A 19,814-nucleotide genomic window follows, 5' to 3' on the forward strand; every position below is an offset into this window, starting at 1 on the left:
TTATATACTTTAAAGGGCTGAAGATTCTTCCTTCTGCCTGTTACATACATTTCCACAAAACCAATATACCATTTTTACCCATTGATTGGCCAACTTCCATCGAAAATAATATTGTGCACACATATGTTTGATGTCGATGTTGTATTTGTGTTCACATGTTTAATGGAAGAATTTACATGCGTGTACCTTAGTTCTCTTAACATTGATATATAATAATATAAGTAGTATATTTAATAATTATATTACATACAATTGCTTAATTGCGTTTAATACAGAGTGTAGCGTACAGGTTACAATAAGTATTTAGAGCTGCAGAGTTGGGTATTCTCAATTATACATATACATAGTCGCCCGCCCCCCAATCAGCATTATCTCCTTTCACTATAATATTTCGTCTACAGCACTCATGTGATGTATGCCTAGCAAAATCGTTTTTAGTGATTTAATTTCATCTGTTACTTTGCCATCGAATGGAACAGAGAACGAGGAAATTGCAAATTTCCTTTCGAACTTGGCCGTTGCATAGCTAAAGTATTTACGATAAGCTAACGAATTCTATTTGAAGAAAGCCTAATGCTCTCGATCCGTTCAGATGCGGAGACTAGCTTTTATGTAACATAGTTCAATAATCGCCGACAATCGGCCAGCAAAACAGTTGAATCAGTTGGCCTTGGGCATCGATCGCTTACTTGTTCACAAAAAATGCCGGATTAGGAGAAAGATTTGGTGGCATGGCAATCATGTTGCCACCACCTTGTTGCTGTTGCTGCTGCTGCTGCTGCTGGCTCCTTGTGTTCGTTGCGTACAGTTGTTGTTGAAAGCTGTGATATTGCTGGGCATACTTAAGATCATTCGACGAGGGACCAACAAAGTTGACGCCGATTCCACCGCCACCGGAGACGCCGCCGCCGCCGTTGCCAACAGATGACATAAGGTTGCTGTTATTGGGCCCACCCATTACAGGATGTCCTTGACCCTGTACCTGAACCGGCGCAGGGCCTTGCATGCCCACGTTTGGAACGACTTGAGATTGACACATGTTTCCCGGTAGAGGCTTTATGTGCTGTCCCTTCGGTTGCCCCTGTGATGCTGCAAACATTGCTGGCGAACTATTACATGATCCTGGGCCATTGTTGAACATCACACTAGGATCGTTGCAGTCCAATCCATCCGAGCCGCCAGGAAACTGGCCCTGGTGTCGATTGACAATATTGCCACCGGGCGCCTGCAAACGGACGCCCAGTCCACCATGCTGCCGCATGCCGTGGGGCCGCATGCCACGAATCATTGGCGTTTGACTAATGCTCATGTCATGGCCTGGCATACCAACACCTAACGCACCTTCATCGTCGAGGCCAGATAGTTGGTTACAGTTTTGGAAAAAGTTCATATTGATTCCGTTGCCGCCGCCGCCGCCGTGATTGTTGCCCATTTTGTTTTGTTGTTGCTGCTGCTGCTGCTCGCTGGGAGAGTTCATATTCATGGGCCCAGTTCCAATCATCATAGGTCCGCCGCCGCCGCCGCCATCATTTCCAATCGTGTGCCCGCCGACGCTGTTAGCCATATGTGGATTGGCATAGCGCTGCAAGAACTCCAAGCTGGGTGCCATGCGCACATTGCCATTATTATTGCTATTGTTGTTGTTGTTTTGCGGCCGGACTGGCATATACTGTATTGTGTTCGGGGTGCTGGCCTTCACTTGAATATTTGGATTAAAGTTGGGGCCAAAATTGACGGGCATCCGACCCATCATACGAGCGCCTGGTGGTAATATTCCATGATAGCCTGGCCCAGGAACTGGACCCGATCCGTCACGTACTACACCGTTGGGACCTGGACTAAACCCTGGCCCTAAGCCAGCCATCTTGGGATTAAGCATGCGCTGACCCATCGAATTTATCAACGGATTAATTGGATGGCAATTGTTGGGTGCATTGCTACCGGAAGCATGGCTCATGTGATCCATACTCGTCCCATCCAAACTAGGCACCATTCCGCCATGCTCCATGTTCATATCAACTGGGCCCGGACCCATCATATTCATCCCGCCGGCGGGACTGCCCACGCCAGATACACAGCTGGTCAGTTGCTGCGACATCTGTGCTAACGATGATATCGGATCAAAGTTCTGAGTCATTTTGTTCGGTGGTGGTCGATTGCTGCTGTTTGGATTCAGCGGCATATTATCGGATCGACGAGCAAATTGTACAGGTTGTCCACCAGGCCCGCAATTTTGTCGCTGAGAACAACAAAAAACAAAAGAATGTATATTAGTGAGCGACAAGATTCATGCGAGTATGCAAAATATAATAGACGGACAGACAGACGGACAATAAACAAATCCGTATATACTTATTTAAGATTTTGGAAATCGCAAATATTTACATTTACTTCCAGAGGATTGTTGCCATTGGGGCCTTTGTATGCATTCATGGCAGTGTTTGGATTATTTTGCAATTGTGGGTGGGCATTAAAGTTCAGACCAGGACTGGTTGCCGGAAATCGCGAATCCATATTGTTCGGCTCGATCAGATGATTCGAAGAGTTGGGGTTGGCGGGCGAGCGAGCTCGCTGCGGACTTGGCCTTGTGCTTTTCAGATCACCTAAAATCAAAGAAATAAAATGTGTTCCTTTTCTTATTCAAGTAAATTCAATCAATTACCGCCACTTGATGTTGCGTTAAACGATTCGAGCTCCTTGGGCGAGAGGTGCGCAAGCGGCGTACTGGGATTACTGTTCAGATGATGATTCATCACATTTGCCGGGTTGCCAGCAGCACCACGATGCCGACTTGACGGCGATCCGCCATCTGCTTGAAAACAGTTCTTGGATGTTGTTATGGGACCCATATTTGCAGTCGTGGATTGGCTCGCAGATGAGTTTGGTGTCGGCAGCTCCATGTTGGGTGAATTCGATGGCAATCCAAGAGCTCCAGCAGTGCGCGGGGATGGCAGGGAGAGATTATTGGGACTCGATGGATTTGGTGATTGCGTAGCTATTGGCACCGATGCCGACCGTTGAGTGGGATGATAGGGCGGCGGCGGACCTTGAACATTATTACGCATTACCGCATTTGATGTGTTAACAATGGAGCCCGCATTGCTACCCGAACCAGAAGCAATCAGTGGCTGCTGAACACCTGTACCGGCACCTGGGCCTGTACCTGGGCCTGTACCTGGGCCTGTACCTGGGCCTGGGCCTGGGCCAGGCATGCCTAAAGGTCGGCAAGCCGGTTTGCCGACTTTTAAACGTTCTTCGAAAAACTGTTGTTGTATTTTTGTCCATTCCATTGGTGACATACCTCCTTGTGGCATTGGCATTCCCTCTTGGTTACCGATTCCTCCCTTATCACCTATCCCCATAACGCAGTTTGTGTTGCCAAATCCGGCCATCATTTCAGGCGAATCGGCCATCATGTTTGGATTATTTGAGCACTGCATTCCAACATTCATATTGACGTTCATACCACCACCTCCTCCTCCTCCTCCTGGTCCTCCAGGTCCTCCAGCTACAGGCCCTCCTGAAGCGGCAGCTGCTGTAGCTGCAGATGTTTGTGGCCCACATGACATATTGTTTTTTGGGCCACTATTGCACGACATTACGGCTCCTATTTCACCAATAACATCAGCAGGCAGCGGCATCAGCACATCCTCGCCCAGCTGTACAGGCATGTGATCCGATTTCTGTGCCTGAGCCTGAGCCTGCATTTGTAGCTGCATTTGTCGCATTTGGGCATTCGTGGCGCCTCCTGGCATGCTCATCATGATACTACCCATTGCCGAGTCGTTGGGTAACTTGTTTATCTGGCCAGGCCCACTATCGTTCTCCGGAAACAGAAACTGATTCATTTTCTTTATTTTCGCTAGCTGCTCCTCCCGATGTTGGCGCTGCTGCGGTGTCAAGTTTTCGTCCGGCACTTTGACACCCTGCAATGATATTATATTGTTGTCTGCGCTCAGATCACTGTTGCACTTGCCCAGGACGCTGTCGACGCCTTCCATCAGCTTCATTGCGTGCGACTCGGCAGCCGCCGATCCGCCTTGCGCGCCATCAAGATTATTTCGACTGACGGCAGCATTAGCGTTTGCCGTCTCCCAGCACATTAGGTCGCTGTCATTCACAAGAGAATCGGCAGGGGATGGGTCAGCAAAGGTATTTCGCTTGTTGCTGCTATTATCTGTTTGACTGTTGAAATGCGACTTGGGGCCGCCACCAGCTGCGACGCCTGGGCCTGGTTTTTGCTGCGGCTGAAGCATTTTGGCCAGGTTTGGATTTGAATTTGGATTTGGGTTAAGGTTGTTGTTGGAATTCGCATTTGGGTTAAGCCAGCTTTGTCCACCGCCAGGGCCAGGCATGTTGCAAATACCCAGGCCCAAAGAGTTCTGTCGCTGCAGCTTGTTCATTTTCATTGGATTCTTCATAAAGAAATCTTCAAGGAAACTTTTTGTCGCCGGCTGCGTGCAGTGGTAAGCGATTATCGTCTGAAACTGGCCGCTCAGCACCGACTCTGCTCCATTATTGGCCAACTGTGTGGAGAAGACAAATATGTGGTTCTGCTGTTGCATATAATCCAAACAGTTGCCCAGAGCGTTGCCGACGCTGTTGTTGCCCATGAAATTTGATGCACCAGGCGACACATTGATGCCAATGCCAAGGGATACGCCCATCCCAGGCCCGGACCCGGACCCAGCTGGGCCACCGACTGGCCCACCACCAGTAACATTCGAATTGGACGCGGTGTTATCGCTCATTCGATCAGCTTCCAATGCATTGGCCAATGCATTGCATCCGCCGATATCATTGTCACTGCTTAGTCCCATAATTGATGACGGCTTTTCGGTGATATTAGAGCTCAGTTCCATTTTGACTGTTGGCATGAAATTCATTTATTAAGCATACCACATATCGCAAATAAGCAAATCTAAAAGCTAAGCCTTACCAGGTGTAACGGATCGATCCGGGCCAATATTACCAGAAGGTCCACCAATAGATCCAAATCCAACCGGGGACATGCTTGGCGAAAAGTTGTCTTCCTTCTTCATATTCCCTAAGCTGCCCAACAGATCTGAGCTGCAGGGCTCCTCCTTGACAGCATTCGCAGCCGCTGCAGCAGCACCCACAGCACCGACTTTTGTGTTGCTATTGCCAACTCCTCCTCCTGAGCTGTTTGTACTGACTTTCTCCAGCGCTGAGTTTCCAGACGTGCTCGCTTGCTTCGGCTTGACTGTTAAAGATTGCACACATTGCAAGAATTATAGATTACATTTCGTTCATTTTGTAGGATCCTGTTAAATACTTATAGGAAAGGCGATGCTATAGAAAGTTTTGTTTGAATTATCACAAGGATGATTTGACTTCTAGCATATTAATCAATTGGATCATAGTCACATGTTATTATTATATCATATTGAGAAGAGTAAGAAGTTAGAATTTATATAACTCTAATTAGCTAAGAAACAACCTAGTTTTTACCCATGGAAATGCATGCTCAGACGTGGATTTGCGATGTTCCCCCCGAAAGTGTGAAAAAAATCCCTTAAAACGGTCGCTTGAAACTTTCTTGTTTGCCATCAAATCGGCATCAAACTCATTTTTGAAGATCTTTGCTCAAATTTATTTGAGGGGAGTTTCAAACATTTTGGCAAATCAGTACCTTCTTGGTGGAAATGGGATTCAAACATTTGGTGGATAAAGTTTCGAATTCAAATCCATTTCCAAGGATCTTTATGAAAAAGCATTCGAGGCTTATTTCACACTTTTCGTCGAATCCCAGCTTCCTCGGTAGAAAATGCCATTCAACGATTTTTTGGGCGAAGTTTTATTTTTTCACTTATTTTCAAAACCCTACATAAAAGCTAAAAAAACAAAAACGCATTTGTTGAAATTTTACGTGGAGCTCAAGATAATACGGGCAGATTTAAATTTTCCACAGGCGGGAACTGGATATAAGGTTTACTTTACATTTGAAGTACAAAAGTTGACACGATCAAGGCCGGTAAGCCCGCTAGTTTTTATAAATACATATACATATATTATATATAAGCGGACATTGCCTGGACTAGCCCGTGGAAAGTTTGGTGCCAATTTTCCACAGCTGCGGATGGAATTGCCAAATTTTCCGAGTGTGTCTTTGAATCGCATTTCCATCGAAGAAATTTGGATTCTGCGAAAAGTGTGAAGCACGTCTCAAATGATTTTTCATATAGATCTTTGGAAATGAATTTGAGCGTGAAACGTTACCCACCAAATCTTTGAACAAAAATCTTTGAAAATGAGTTTTAGGCCGAACGGATGGTAAACAAAAAAGTTTCATATCGCGTTTTTCGCGATTTTCCCACACTTGCAGGTGGAATTTCCCGAAACCTCGTCTTAAATCAGTCAGTCAGGACGAACAGTTTTATATACAGAGATAGATTGAAAAGCGCCTCAGGAATATATTTTGTAATCTATCTAACTATGCTTATATTTGGGAATCTAGTTGGCGAGTAAAATAGAGAGTTGTGAAGCTCGTAAATGATATGTTTGGTGAATGTATTTTGTAATTCAGACAATTTTGAGTATTTCAATTTTAATAAGATTTTAGTCATGAGTATGAAAACACACAAAAGTTTTCACGCAAGTCCTTAATTTCGACCGATCATTCCTATGATAGTTATTTGATCCAGCTTTCAACAAAAAGACGGATCTATAGAAAGATTCATGATAATAGCTTTAAAACTGAGTTTGCTCAGAAGGGAACAGGCAGACATTGCTCTATCGAATGGGCTTTTGGTCTAATCAAGTATATACTTTATGGGGTCGGTCCTCAATATTCTCAACAAGGCTATAAATATTATTTAAACGCGCCCAGCCCCAAAGAACTCTTTAAATGAATGCACCACATTATTGGAATTTGTAGCGATTGGGATTGTAGATTGCATATTTGCACAATGATTATTCTAATTGAATTATTGATCTTACCACAATCGTCGTCCTTTGCGCTGCTCTTCTTTTTCTTTAGCAGATCCTCCTGATGCAAGTCACCTTCAGAATTCACCCTCTGCGAGAGGCTGCCAGAAACGTTGCTGTTGCTGCTGTTGCTGTTCGTATTCGAGTGATCTCCGGCATTGTTTGGTGGCGAATTGACGCTATTATTTGATAAATTCTGTCTCTGAACCGGAACGCCGCCGCCGACACCCACATCTGATGTCCCAGATGCATTGACGTTGCTTGTATTGGGATTTGATGTGTTTTTACTGCTGTTGTTGTTGTTATTGTTACTGCTGTTGTTGTTATTGTTACTGCTGTTGTTGTTGTTGTTGTTGTTTGTGCTGCTAGTGTTTTTGGCAGGTGCGTCCACTTCATCTGACATGGTTTGGTTTTGATTGCTTGCGTTCTCTAAAACAAAAAAAAAACAAAAACAAAAAATAACTATGTTATTGTCTCTTAAGGAATTCACGCTGCTTGCTTACCTGGCGATAAAGTGGAAAAGGGTTCGGTTTTCACCTTAACCGTTTTCAAGCCATCAATTTTAGTGGCTCCATCGGGGTTCGTTGGTGATGATTGGCTGGCGCCTCCAGTTGTTGCGGACAGCATTCTAGATTTGCCTACATGGAACACTCGTGTGTGTGTTCGTTCTGCTCTGGTTTAAGATCGCTTGGACCGTCTGTATTTCTATGTGAATTTCGGGTTATTTTTTGTCCATGGTCTCAGTGGAGAATATTATCTCCGGCTTACCCATTCAGTCTCACTTTACTTTATTTATTTCATTTAAAATACACACATACGCTCGTTTGTGTTTGTGTATAAACGCTACCATTCAAACAAAACAACAAAAAAAATTCTGTATACACACAAAACACACACACACACAAATGACACAATTAGCTTGAGAAAATTATACTAGAATGCAACGACGCTCAACATGCCTTTTGAAGTGCTTGCACAATGATTTTATAGCGAGTTATGTACAAATAAATATTGTTCGCGCAAGAATTTAATTTATTTTTAATTTGTAAATACAAATCGCACAGCCACTTGGCATGCTCCTTCTATGAAATACACAATGTGTGTTCGAAAATACTAAAAGTATTATTTTGGTACTGGGGTCGCGGGGTACGATACGACTGCATGACGTGTACGGCAATAAATGAGTACTTTTAAATAGCGGGTACTTAGAAGTAACTGCTTGGCTTATTTTATTAAGAATACTCAAATGAAACAGTATTTGCAACAAATTAGCTAATTTCGACACATAGTTCCGAATTTCTATGAAGACAAATAGATAAATAAAGATTTGGTATTTGGGAAATTACTTACTAACTATCGATAACACTTTTAGATTAATTCCATCAGTTCGATAATACATCAGCCATTTATTTTGGTAATTTCATACTAAAGAAAAATTTACTACATCCAAAAATTAATGTACTATTGAAAAAGACACGCTACACTTAAATAAATACAGCTTAATATACATTTCGGATTCTCACACTTTCATAAAACTTAATATTTAGAATTACCATATTAGTTCCAGTAGTAATTGGAAGACTCGCATTTAATTGAAATATAATATTATTTTGGGGGTTTAATAGGTTTCGGGCTTACAAAAATATTGCAGTTACAAAATTAAAGCACAGAAGATATTCTGAATCCAACTGTAACATCAACTCTATGTTACAGGTCCTTTATCAGCCGGCTGGAATTTAACAGGAGTTTTCGCTGCGAGGTAAAGTTTTGGCAAGATTGTACACAAGGAGATTCATGCAAATTTATCTACGTAGACGAGAAATGTGTGACATTTAATGATGCTGCGCCACAGGTGCCCACCCTGAAGACACTTGCACAGCTTTCCACGGCCAAAATGCCTTTCCGAACGTTTACGTTTTTTCCTCCCCTTTACGAACATTTTCAGTCATCGTTTTGTAAACTCTCATATAGTCATTTTAATATTACAGAAGACGCGCTCGATGACATGTCATGGACAGTGGCAGCGCATAGCTTGTAAGCCCAATTCTTCGCATCGGATGAAACTTCTAATAATAACAGGAGAATAATTTCATGTGCTAGATGTTATTTATTGCACAATTACTTCAGATATGATACTTAAAGAAAGAGTAGGAGAGGCAGCTTAAAAAAGGATTGAAATTAAATAATTAGTTGCGGAATTTGGATTTGTTTTATTTATTGCATTTACCTTATTTATACATATGTATGTAAGTATTTGAATGGGTCTACGTAAATGTACGTACTCCATTTATAATATTTGTAGTGTTCATTGTATGTGCATTGTATGTGTTTGCACCTCGTTTAGACTAAATTGACTAGCATATATGTATCTTAGCGCTGCATCTGTATGAGTATTCGCATTCGTGTTCATATTTTTCTTCAATAACTGTTAAATAATAAGTAGTATGCATATACCATATATATATATATATATATGTATATGCACCCACATAACTAATATAATATTATATATTAAGTCATTCGTGCTACTTGTTTCTAAATGTTTGGATTCTATCTTCAGTGAGAAAATATAAAGACATTAAACATTGGTATTTTTTTCTTTTGGTATTTGGTATTTGCAAAACTAAATAACCGTACATACTTATGTACATACAATATGCACATGTGTGTGTGTATATATATGTATGTTCCTTTCTAATAGTACACGCGTATATACATATACATATTTATATAGTTAAATTTCGATAATGTAAAAAGCATTACAGTATTTACACATAGTGTTATTTGTGTGTTTAAGTTTAAATGACTTCAGTGTATTATTATTATTATTATATATTTGTATTTAGTTGTACCTTGTTTATTTTATAAATTTGACTAGATTTACATAGTTACATTTTTGACATTCTTTTTGTGAGATTTTAAAAGTTTCCATCACTCGGTTTCAAACGCATCTAATAATGTATGTGTGTATGTATGTATGTACATGCGTTTTAAAGTGTATGTGTGTGTGTGTGTGTGTACATGTCCGAGCTTGTCTAAAATGTCTGTAAACTAAAATATTACGCTCGCAAAAGTTAGTATATTGCCACATCAAATGTACAGTACTATTTTCTACTACTTAACGGTATAGGGTAAGAGAAAGATTAACAAAGAAATTGTCTTACAAAATAAGCTGAATTTTCGAATCAGGTACCAAAGAAATTTGCATCATTTACAAGGACTTTTTTTATTGGTTCAAAGAGACAAAAACCATATACCATATACCATATACTGAGCATATTGGCTTTCAATGAAAGTTAACTGAGTGAAACTTCCAAAGACTTTTTTGTCTACCACTTCGTTAGTCCCAAAATATTTATGGAATTGATTAGTTTTTTTATTTGAGAAAAAAAAAACAAAGATTGTTAAGTACTCAACCAGAAGATATCTTCACACTTTGGAAAATTGATTCTTGCATGACTTTTTTGAAGATTGAGCTTTATATAGGGTTTTCAGGTCGAAAAATGGCACTGAACCTTTACAAAATAAATGTGCCCAAATTCTAAGCTATATATCTCTCATTTTGCCAGATTTTTCCCAGAATATTTACCCAGAAGTTATCAATTTCCAAAATTGTGGTTAACATTTTTTGTGCATTTATAAAATTGGCGTTTTCTCCACGGCCTATTACCTATTTAAGATATCACTTTTCCACACATTCTCCACCGTGGCAAATCGAAATATACCCTCATTTCCTTGAACAGCATGTCTCAAATTATATTTCACATATCTATGTTTGAAAATACGTTTTAAGTTTCTGTATTCACTTCCAATATCCTTGAACCATTTGTTCATTCAATAAGATAAAGAGCTTTCGTACCATTTTGGGAAAAAGTAGGAAATAGCACAAATCGTTTCCACCCATTTTCCACCAAGGAGGTCTGGATTTTGCGAAAGGTTCGAAATGAATTTGCACAAAGATCTTTCGAAATGAGTTATGGGTCGATCGGATGTTAAATAAAAAAGTCCTAGCATGAACTTACATCACAAGAATAACTACAAGAGGAGAGAGCTTACGGATTTATTGGAAATGAAATATTGCTGAGTATCTCCTAGTTGTGCACCGTCGACCACTTTTACTTTCACTTTGTTTGACAAAAATAGGTCTGTGGTACCCAAAAACAAAGAAAAACACCCTTTATATTATAAGTGTGTGTAGGTGTAAGGATCGATATTTTCACATAGCTCTTGTGAGGAGAACGAAATGTAAACTAGGTTAATTGAAGTGGTGTAATTGAAGCTTGGTGGACCAACGATCATTTAGTTTTAATTTCGGATCTTTGTAATAATTTGAACCTAAGCGAACCGACACAAGCTTTGCCGAGTTGATGCTGGCCAGCAAGCTGTCGTCCACTTCTACCTGATTATTCAGGTACTCAATACAATCGGCAACCCCCAAGCCATCAATCGATATGTCCGCCTGTTGCACAACCAAACTGGGCGACCATTGGCCCGGCAACGAGTCCGGGTCGGAGTCTGGATGCGATCGTGTCTGATTAGCTTGTGGTTCCTCTTTCTCAGACTCGAGCTCAACTAGTTGAAAGTGGCCTAGTTCGTCGGGATTTACGTTGAAGGCTGTTCTTACGATCCGATTCTTATGATTCGGAAGTCTTTTGGTACGCTTCGATAATACGATCTTCCTATTGGGTCTTGAGTGCGTAAACGTCGGACCTGGATTCATATTATTATCCGTAACCGCATCCGATTCGGAATCGTCATGGGTGTGGCTGTGAGTAAAGGTGCGAGTGCAGGAATTCTGAGTAATATTTTCACTCTGGGACTGTTTGCTGCGCTGTGTTCTTCGCGTCTGTTTGCCATTATGTCACAACATGTCGTCGTGCTCATCGTTATCGTCGTGATCGTCCACCAGGAAATCATGATGCTCCAGGTCCAAGTCCATTTCGCCCTCATCGTCGAAGTTCCCCAATGGCGACATCGCTGTCGTATGCAGACTTCCGTAATGCCCATGCGTTCCACTGTTGCTCTCCCTCTCCTCCTCCGTCTCCTCCGTCTGATGCGCATGTGACCGACCATGCGGATGCTGTGCATTCTTGGTGTCGTCATCGCGCCACTTATCCATGGAGCGTCGACGAGCGTTCATAAAGAAGTTGCCCACCGTGGTCGGCTCCAGCCCCAGCTGGCGTGCAATTGTCACTTGCATCTCCTTTGAAGGCCTCTTTGTTTCCTAAAAACAACGTCTTGACATTACACTCAATTGTCCTTCAATTGTCGCTCCCCAAAGATCACACTAACCTTAAAAATTGCTTGTAGTGTCCGCCGCTGTAGATCCGTAAACACTAGACGCGGCTTTTTTGGCTGCGGCATTTGTTCTATATGCGGCTCCTCCTTGCGACGGCAATTGGACCCGACGCCAACACCAGAACCGGCAGATCCGCTTAACATGGCTGCAAAGGATTCAACAAAATATTAGAACATATAACGATCATTCATTTACAAACTTGCAAAAACAAGACTGATTTTAAAAAATAATAATGATGGTGATCAGGAATATATATACCTTATAGGGTCAAAGAAGCTTCCTTCTGTCTGTTACATTCATGTCAGGAAATAAATACACGCTTTTACCCATTTACCCATTTGGGTACATTAAGCCAGAGCCTATCAAATGATAAGTTACACGGAGCGGTTACTCCTTTCCTGCAACCTTTATAGTTCCATCTTAGTGGGAAAGGTCATACTCTGGCAAATAAAACTTGTGGTGTAGGGCGTAATGTATAAATATATCAAACTAGCGGGTATAACCCGGCCTTGCCCGTGGCACGTATGTTATAAAATCAAAAAAGCTTTGAAAATGATTTTGAAATTGATCGGACGGGAATCAAACAACTTTTATGCAAATCGGAAAACTCTTAAAATTCACCAAAAAAATCTTAAAAATGCATTTTCCACCGAAGGAGTTTAGATTTTGCGAGAAATGTGAAACACGTCTCTAATGATTTTTCTTATAGATCTTTGGAAATAAATTTGAACACTAAACGTCATCCACAAAATCTTCGACCCCCATTTGCACCAAGGAGGGATGGATTTTTAAAAAAGTGTGAAACACCCCTCAAATGATTTTGAATATAGATCTTTGAAAATGAGTTTGGGGCCGATCGGATGGTAAACAAAAAACTTTCATACAACCGTTTTCCGCCAATATACCACTGTTGCGGGTGGAATTTTCCAAATCGTCGAAATACGTATTCATTAAGTTCTTATTGAGAGCTTTGAAAATAATTTTAAAGCAAATCGGACACAACTTAAAACTTCGCCCAAAAAATCTTTAAATCGCATTCCCCCCGAAGAAGTTTGAATTCTGCGAAAAGTGAGAAACACGTCTCAAATGATTTTTCATATAGATCACTGGAAAGGAATTTGAGCTCGAAACGTCACCCACCAAATCTTTGACCTCCATTTCCACCAAGGAGGAACGGATTTTTCGAAAAGTGTGAAACACCCCTCAAATGAATTTGAACAAAGATCTTTGAAAATAAGTTTGGGGCCGATGGGATGGTAAACAAAAAAGTTACATACAAACGTTTTTCGCGATTTTTCCACACTTGCGAGTGGAATTTCCCGAAACCCCGTCTTAACGTGCACCTACATCACATAAGGTAACTACAGTGAAAATTTCAGCTTCCTAGCTCTTACGGTTTAGGCTGTGCGTTGATCACCAATCAGTCAGTCAGTCAGTCAGTCAGTCAGTCAGTCAGTCAGTCAGTCAGTCAGTCAGTCAGTCAGTCAGTCAGTCAGTCAGTCAGTCAGTCAGTCAGTCAGTCTGTCAGACAGTCAGTCAGGACAAACAGTTTTATATATAGAGATTGGAAAACACGATTTACTTAGGCTTAATTATTAATCTGTCTAGCAGCTGTGACGGACATGTCAGAAAACCGAGTGACCCCGGTGCCAGTTAATCAACTTTGTGTCTGACCTCTCTGACTGTAGCTCTACTATTATTGTATCTGGAGCAATATTTATTGCAGAGTGTTTTACTTACAATTTCCCGAAATGGTTGAGCCATGCGATGCGTCCGAAGTTGTGTTGGTCAACACGACGGCGGGGGCCGTCGATGCTGATCCCGATGAAAACACAACATTTCCCATGCTACCCACACCAGAACCGGAACCAGAAACGGAACCAGAACCAACGCCAGTTGCTGGTCGCTGGGGTATCTGTGCGGCTGCCATGCGCAAGGCGGACATGCGCTGGAACTCTGGCTCTTGGAGCCATTTGAACATGCGGCGGAAGGTCTCGCGTCCCGATTTAAGCTTGGACCATGGCTTCGGGTTGCGCAATAGATCCGACAGCGTACCCTGCGATCGGCAAAGGACACGCTGTGCAAAAATCGCCTGCGGTATGCTGTAACGCTTCAACTCGGCGGAGATGCGTTGAGCCAGCTCCTTGGTATTGATCTCCTCCATGTCATTGGGACCGTTTGAACGATTGTTGTTGACCGCAGCTGTCGAGGAGACGTTGCTGGACATTGTTGCCGCCGATGCGACTCCAGTTAATTTCGGGGAATGCGTTGCCAGCTTGGGCTGGGTTTGTTGCTCGCCGACGAATCCGTTCTGTTGTTGACTTATATTGCACACTTCCAAGTTATTGCTACTAGTTATATTGGTTAGGTTATGGTCGCCGTTTGGATTGCATTCATTGCCGTCGTGATGACTGTGCTGTTGTTGTTGCTGGTGTTGTTGCTTTTGACTCTGTCGCTGGACAATTTCATCGATATTAACAGCAATCGAGCCATCGCCGGGCGGCGGTGTCGGCGAAAGCGAGACAACGACGGGCAAGTCAACCGTAAGATTTGCAACGGATCCGTTCATGTGCGGCAGCGTAACAACCGATGCCGGCGAGTGCAATGACATGGAGACCACGGAACCGGCAGATACCGAGTGCGGACTAAGCGTTGGGCTATGCTGCAACCTTAGCTGAGAGCTGCGACCGCCAGTCGAATTGTTCGATGTGGAGGACGTGGCCATTAGAAGTTCATGCTCATGATGATGATGATGATGATGATGATGTGTGCGGTAGGATGATTCATAATCGCTGACAACGACCCCGTCGGAAATGCCACTTGTTGGCGAAAGGCATATTATCTGTTTCTGAAGAGCTACCGGTGCCAGTTGCATAGCCTGACTACCTTGATTATGATCATGTCCGTGTCCGTGTCCATGTCCTTGTCCTTGCTGGCCGGCTTTATGCACATTCAAACCAACATTACCCTGAAGTTGAGGAGAATGTGAGTGCGAATGCGAGTGCAACTCGGAGTGAGGCGAGAGCGTATCACAACCACCACCTGGCACCGAGCCAGACACCGGCGATGGCACCGAGGAGCTGTGAGTGTGCAGATCGCATGAGCCAACCATTCCGGACAGTCCGTGCGATGGAGAGCTGGCAAAATTGTGAGGCGGAGGTGAAATCAGCGAAGGCAATTTATCATAGGAGGAATACGGCGACTGAACTCCGCCCAATCCGCTCAAGCTCAGGTTACCCAAGGAGCCCTGGTGTGCGCCCTCAATGGGCATAGGTAAACTGGTGAATGAGCCATCCGAGGTGCCGCCAGTGCCACAGTTGTTGCTGATCCTGCCAGTCGAATTGTTGCTGCCATTGGCGCTGCCCGACGAACTGGCGCTGCCGGAAATGTGACCCACATAGGCGAACTTATCGGACATCGTGGATATGGGCGGAAGCGGCTGGATAGGTGTCAGCGTTGCATATGACGTTGGGCTGAAGCCCGGCTCTGATATGCGATTATTGACCGATGTCAATGTTTGGTACGTGCTATGCTCCAGTGCATTGTCAACGGCCAAAGCAGGGCTAAGCAACTGCCCCCCCGAATCGCGGTCATCATCATCCTCGTCCTCATCAATGTCCTCGTCAATGTCCTCCTGTGCCTGCACAATAACGGACAGCGCCTCTCGATGATGCCCATGTCCATGACTGCCCATTCCCAGTTGTACTGGACGCTGATGTTGACGCTGCTGCTGCTGCTGCTGCTGCTGCTGGACCTGGACCTGGTGATGGATCAATTCGGATGAGGATGCGGCAAGTCGATGACCATATTGTTGGTGGTGGTGCTGCTGATGGGGCTGGTGCTGATGGGACTGGTGCTGATGGTGCTGGTGATGGTGGTGCTGGTCATCCAAAAGCTGTTGGTGATGTTGGTTTAGAGTGACCTCCTCCATGCCGCCGCCGACGCCGCCGCCGCCATCAGAGGAGAGCTCATCGATGACGCTCACATTGATATTTGACATGTTAATGTCGATATGAGGGCTGGCGCGGCGATTAATCCCATTGACATCGGCGTTTTCCCGTACAATGACCAGCTTGTGCTCCTGTTTGACTGCAATTATCTGGGATGTTGTACTTACGCTCAAGCCATCAAGGCTTATGTCTGAACCCCCGAAATCGACTGGACTATGACGCTCCTGGTGCATCGGAAGCAGGGACATTGGCAGACTCCGGCCACCGTGCAGTTGAAGCTGTTGAGGCACAATTTGATAGGTCGCCTGCAAATTGTTGTGACCCATTTCGTCGATGACCATAACCACAGACGTGGAATCCTCATCATCATGCAACCGGCTGCTGTCCGTGTGTGTTGCGATCAGGGTCTGCATGGCCTGGCTGCTTAGAGCCGCCGGCGAATGCGGATCTGAACGTGGCTTGACGTACTTCATTCCTGTCACTGCATCACCAGACCCCCCACCGCACTCGGACTCGCCCTCCTGTGTCTGCGTCTGCGTCTGGTGTGCTGGTTCAACTCCAATAAATTCACTTGTTTCCACAATCAGCTGCTGGCTGAACGCTTGCGAATCAATTAGTTCATTCATCGATTCCATTCCTCAAACTACCCGCTCAAAGTTTCTCAGGTAACGCAAATATGGAATTTCGGATATCCAAGATCCAGTTTGATTTCAGCTCACCAGCTGGCCGGTACACTGTAACAAAAGAACAAACAAATCGAGTTGGCTAAGTAACACAATCATCATCACATCAACAAGGACTCGAGTTTATAATAGAGTTTAATAATTTATTGTCATAACCCATATACAATTGCTGGCGTATGTTTCCCGCCTTGCCCTACCGCCCTACCCGTCTACCCTTTCTTATATTTAACCTTTCACTCGCATTTTCCAAGACGGGTGAATTTTAAAAAAGTGTGAATCAACTCTCAAATGAACTTAAAATGATGATAAAGTTGTTTACAACCGTTTTTCGCGATTTTCTCTTACTTGCTGGTGAGTGATATTTCACAAAAGCCCAGTTTAGGCAACCTTTATCACAACTTATGGATCTCGAAGAAGTGGATTTCAAGACAATACAAACGGCAACTGGGGGAAACGGTAATAGCTAACATATTTAGCACAAAACTTGCCACAGGCAATGCCGGGTAATACCCGCTAGTATACTGTATATGTATAATAGTCTCGCAGAGCAATGTGTCACGAAATGTGAAGGACACACGTCTCTTACCTTATCAGAGTGGATCAATAGGTTCTTATATGAAACACTTTTTTGTTTTTCAAGATATCTTGATCAAACTCGGCATTTATCAATCTTATTATGCTTCTCATATGTATGCAAAATCCTAACAACATCGGACTACTATATCATATAGCTGCCATAGGAACGATCGGTCGAAAATTAAGATGTTGTATAAAAAAGTTTTTTGTTTTTCAAGATATTTTGACCAAACTCGCAATTTATAAGTTTCACTATGTTGCCTACATTTATGCAAAAACTTATGTACATCGGACCACTATATCATATAGCTGCCATAGGAACGATCGGTCGAAAATTAAGATGTTGTATGAAAAAGTTTTTTGTTATTCAAGATATTTTTACCAAACTGGCAATTTATAAGTTTCACTATGTTGCCTACATTTATGCAAAATCTTATTTACATCGGACCACTATATCATATAGCTGCGATAGGAACGATCGGTCCAAAAGTAGGTTCTTGCATGAAAAACTTCTTTGTTTTTCAAGATATCTTAACTATAATCGCCATTAACTATTTTCCCTGTGCTTCTTAGATACGGGCAAAGCACTATGAGCATTATGAAAAGCTTAGGCCTGCAAGGGTATTAAATCTTTCATGCCAATTTTGGCCTGGTTATTTATCCTAATACATGGATAATATGTAGTATATTATTATATTATACTTTTAAATAAACCAAACCGAAACGAATTACGTCCGACCTGGGCTTATGCATGTGAAAACCAGCTCCATTAACCGAACCTCATGACAGGAAGTCAGTTTGACGACCAACAATTTTTTTTTTTTTTGGGTTTTCAGTCCATCTTTAAAGGCAAGTGTTGCACAACTTTATTATATAGTTTTTCATTGACTTTTAATGGCTGCTTTGGGGATTTCCCGAAAAAAACTTTTGTCACACACACCAATGCCGCAATCCTTTAACAAGTGCGACTAATTTTAGTGAATATATTACGGATACATATTTGTTTCTTATTTGTTGTCAGTTTGCTGACTTCGTTTTGTTTTCGTCCCTGGCTGTTGCCATCGTCGCCAAGCCTTAAGGGTTGATTTCGTTACCAGAAATAACATACGAAAATACATATAATACTTAACTAATTTATGTATATTTGTATGTCATTTTGTATTGTATGTATTTTTTTGTCATTTACTTTTATTTAAATGGTTAAAATCTAGTTTTTTTCTTCTTATAACTACATACATGTTTTTTTTTCGCACTAGCTTCACTTTAACTGCGACCCAGACACACACACCCACACACAAACACGCACACTCATGCAAATCGAGTCTCTTGCCTTGTACATGCATACGCATGCCAAGTTATGTCTGTATGTATGTATGTATGTGTGCATGCATGCATATGTTTGTCGGTTTGAGTGTTTATGTTTTTATATCATGTAGCTGTCTATGTGTATGTGTGTGTGTGTGTGCGCGCGTGTGTGTGTGTGTGTGCTAAAAGGGGGTTCTTGGGGTTGTTTTCACATTTGAAAATAAACTTTTTCCACAAATATTCGCATCCAATTTTACCTTAAGACATTGCTGGGTCTTGACTACATCTTTACTGGGTCGTTGGTTTGTTTGTTTGTTTCTAAGTTAGTTAGTTAGATTGTAAGTACACTTAAGTTGATTATAACCAATTGAAATTTAGTGCCATTTCCACATGGAGTCGGCACAGCCTCAATTTTTCTATGTATAATTTCGGTAAAATTAGTTGGGTTAAATTTTGGCCCGAATTATTAACAAGAACTTTCGCGACACGTTTGATGGAACTATTTACAATAATTATTATATTTGATTGAAACTGGCACAGTACAAATGTATGTATTTATCATGCATGTGTGTGCGTGCGTGCGTGCGTTGTAAAACTTTATTATGTATATGTATATGTATTTGTGACCGAGAGCCCGCGTTGCGCAAGGTTTCGGCCGCACGCAGAATATACCCAATTTGAACTGAACTGAAACTAACAGCCACATATACACACGAGTATCTTAAGCCTACCCCTACCCCTGCCCCAACCCCTGGCCCTGCCCCTACCCCGTATCAGTGCAGCGAAAGCACCAACCCAACCAACCACCCTTGCTGCCACACAGGAGAGTTGCCACACGATATATATTTGTATTTGCAGCGTACTCCTTTGTGTGGGAAATGTACTCGGTCTGCATTGCGAATATCGAGAATGCACATTTGCCATTTCCATTAATGTCCCAAATACACAATTTAATTTGCAAATCAAATAATACAGTTGCAGGTGATACTAACCAGGCAACAACTTCCTGTGGATGTGGCAACGCCAACCTACCCCACAATAATAACGGCGCAT

The 19,814-nt window shown here is 42.6% G+C and overlaps 3 protein-coding genes across 3 annotated transcripts; all 3 read right to left on the bottom strand.

Moving 5' to 3' along the window:
- Nucleotides 1-122: 122 nt before the first annotated feature.
- On the bottom strand, nucleotides 123-8,063 carry lgs (legless). Its single transcript, XM_064681435.1, has 7 exons — nucleotides 7,717-8,063; nucleotides 7,452-7,653; nucleotides 6,961-7,377; nucleotides 4,940-5,224; nucleotides 2,663-4,867; nucleotides 2,386-2,603; nucleotides 123-2,239 (listed from the first exon to the last, which is right to left on the bottom strand). The coding sequence occupies exons 2-7, from the start codon at nucleotides 7,573-7,575 to the stop codon at nucleotides 686-688; spliced, it is 4,803 nt and encodes a 1,600-aa protein (XP_064537505.1). The 5' UTR covers nucleotides 7,576-7,653; nucleotides 7,717-8,063; the 3' UTR covers nucleotides 123-685.
- Nucleotides 8,064-9,035: 972 nt separating this feature from the next.
- On the bottom strand, nucleotides 9,036-11,809 carry LOC135427880 (uncharacterized). Its single transcript, XM_064681597.1, has 2 exons — nucleotides 9,176-11,809; nucleotides 9,036-9,108 (listed from the first exon to the last, which is right to left on the bottom strand). Exon 1 carries the CDS (start codon nucleotides 11,666-11,668, stop codon nucleotides 11,204-11,206), a length of 465 nt encoding a protein of 154 aa, XP_064537667.1. The 5' UTR covers nucleotides 11,669-11,809; the 3' UTR covers nucleotides 9,036-9,108; nucleotides 9,176-11,203.
- onecut lies at nucleotides 9,036-19,408 on the bottom strand. Its single transcript, XM_064681596.1, has 4 exons — nucleotides 19,019-19,408; nucleotides 13,988-16,931; nucleotides 12,241-12,392; nucleotides 9,036-12,172 (listed from the first exon to the last, which is right to left on the bottom strand). The coding sequence occupies exons 2-4, from the start codon at nucleotides 16,830-16,832 to the stop codon at nucleotides 11,810-11,812; spliced, it is 3,360 nt and encodes a 1,119-aa protein (XP_064537666.1). The 5' UTR covers nucleotides 16,833-16,931; nucleotides 19,019-19,408; the 3' UTR covers nucleotides 9,036-11,809.
- Nucleotides 19,409-19,814: the final 406 nt, after the last annotated feature.

This window comes from Drosophila montana, unplaced genomic scaffold (genome assembly GCF_035044405.1).
Source record: "Drosophila montana isolate Dmon_TW-CO22-7 unplaced genomic scaffold, ASM3504440v1 contig_2397_1, whole genome shotgun sequence".
Taxonomy (NCBI): Eukaryota; Metazoa; Arthropoda; class Insecta; order Diptera; family Drosophilidae; genus Drosophila; species Drosophila montana.

Coding starts and splice junctions, on each gene's coding strand:
- lgs (XM_064681435.1), bottom strand. CDS start 7,575: ATGCTGTCCGCAACAACTGGAGGCGCCAGCCAATCATCACCAACGAAC. Junction 4,868..4,939: donor GGATCGATCCGTTACACCTG/GTAAGGCTTAGC, acceptor TCATGCCAACAG/TCAAAATGGAACTGAGCTCT. Junction 2,240..2,385: donor ACAATCCTCTGGAAGTAAAT/GTAAATATTTGC, acceptor TGTTGTTCTCAG/CGACAAAATTGCGGGCCTGG.
- LOC135427880 (XM_064681597.1), bottom strand. CDS start 11,668: ATGAATCCAGGTCCGACGTTTACGCACTCAAGACCCAATAGGAAGATC.
- onecut (XM_064681596.1), bottom strand. CDS start 16,832: ATGGAATCGATGAATGAACTAATTGATTCGCAAGCGTTCAGCCAGCAG. Junction 12,393..13,987: donor CTCAACCATTTCGGGAAATT/GTAAGTAAAACA, acceptor AATCCTTTGCAG/CCATGTTAAGCGGATCTGCC. Junction 12,173..12,240: donor CACTACAAGCAATTTTTAAG/GTTAGTGTGATC, acceptor CGTTGTTTTTAG/GAAACAAAGAGGCCTTCAAA.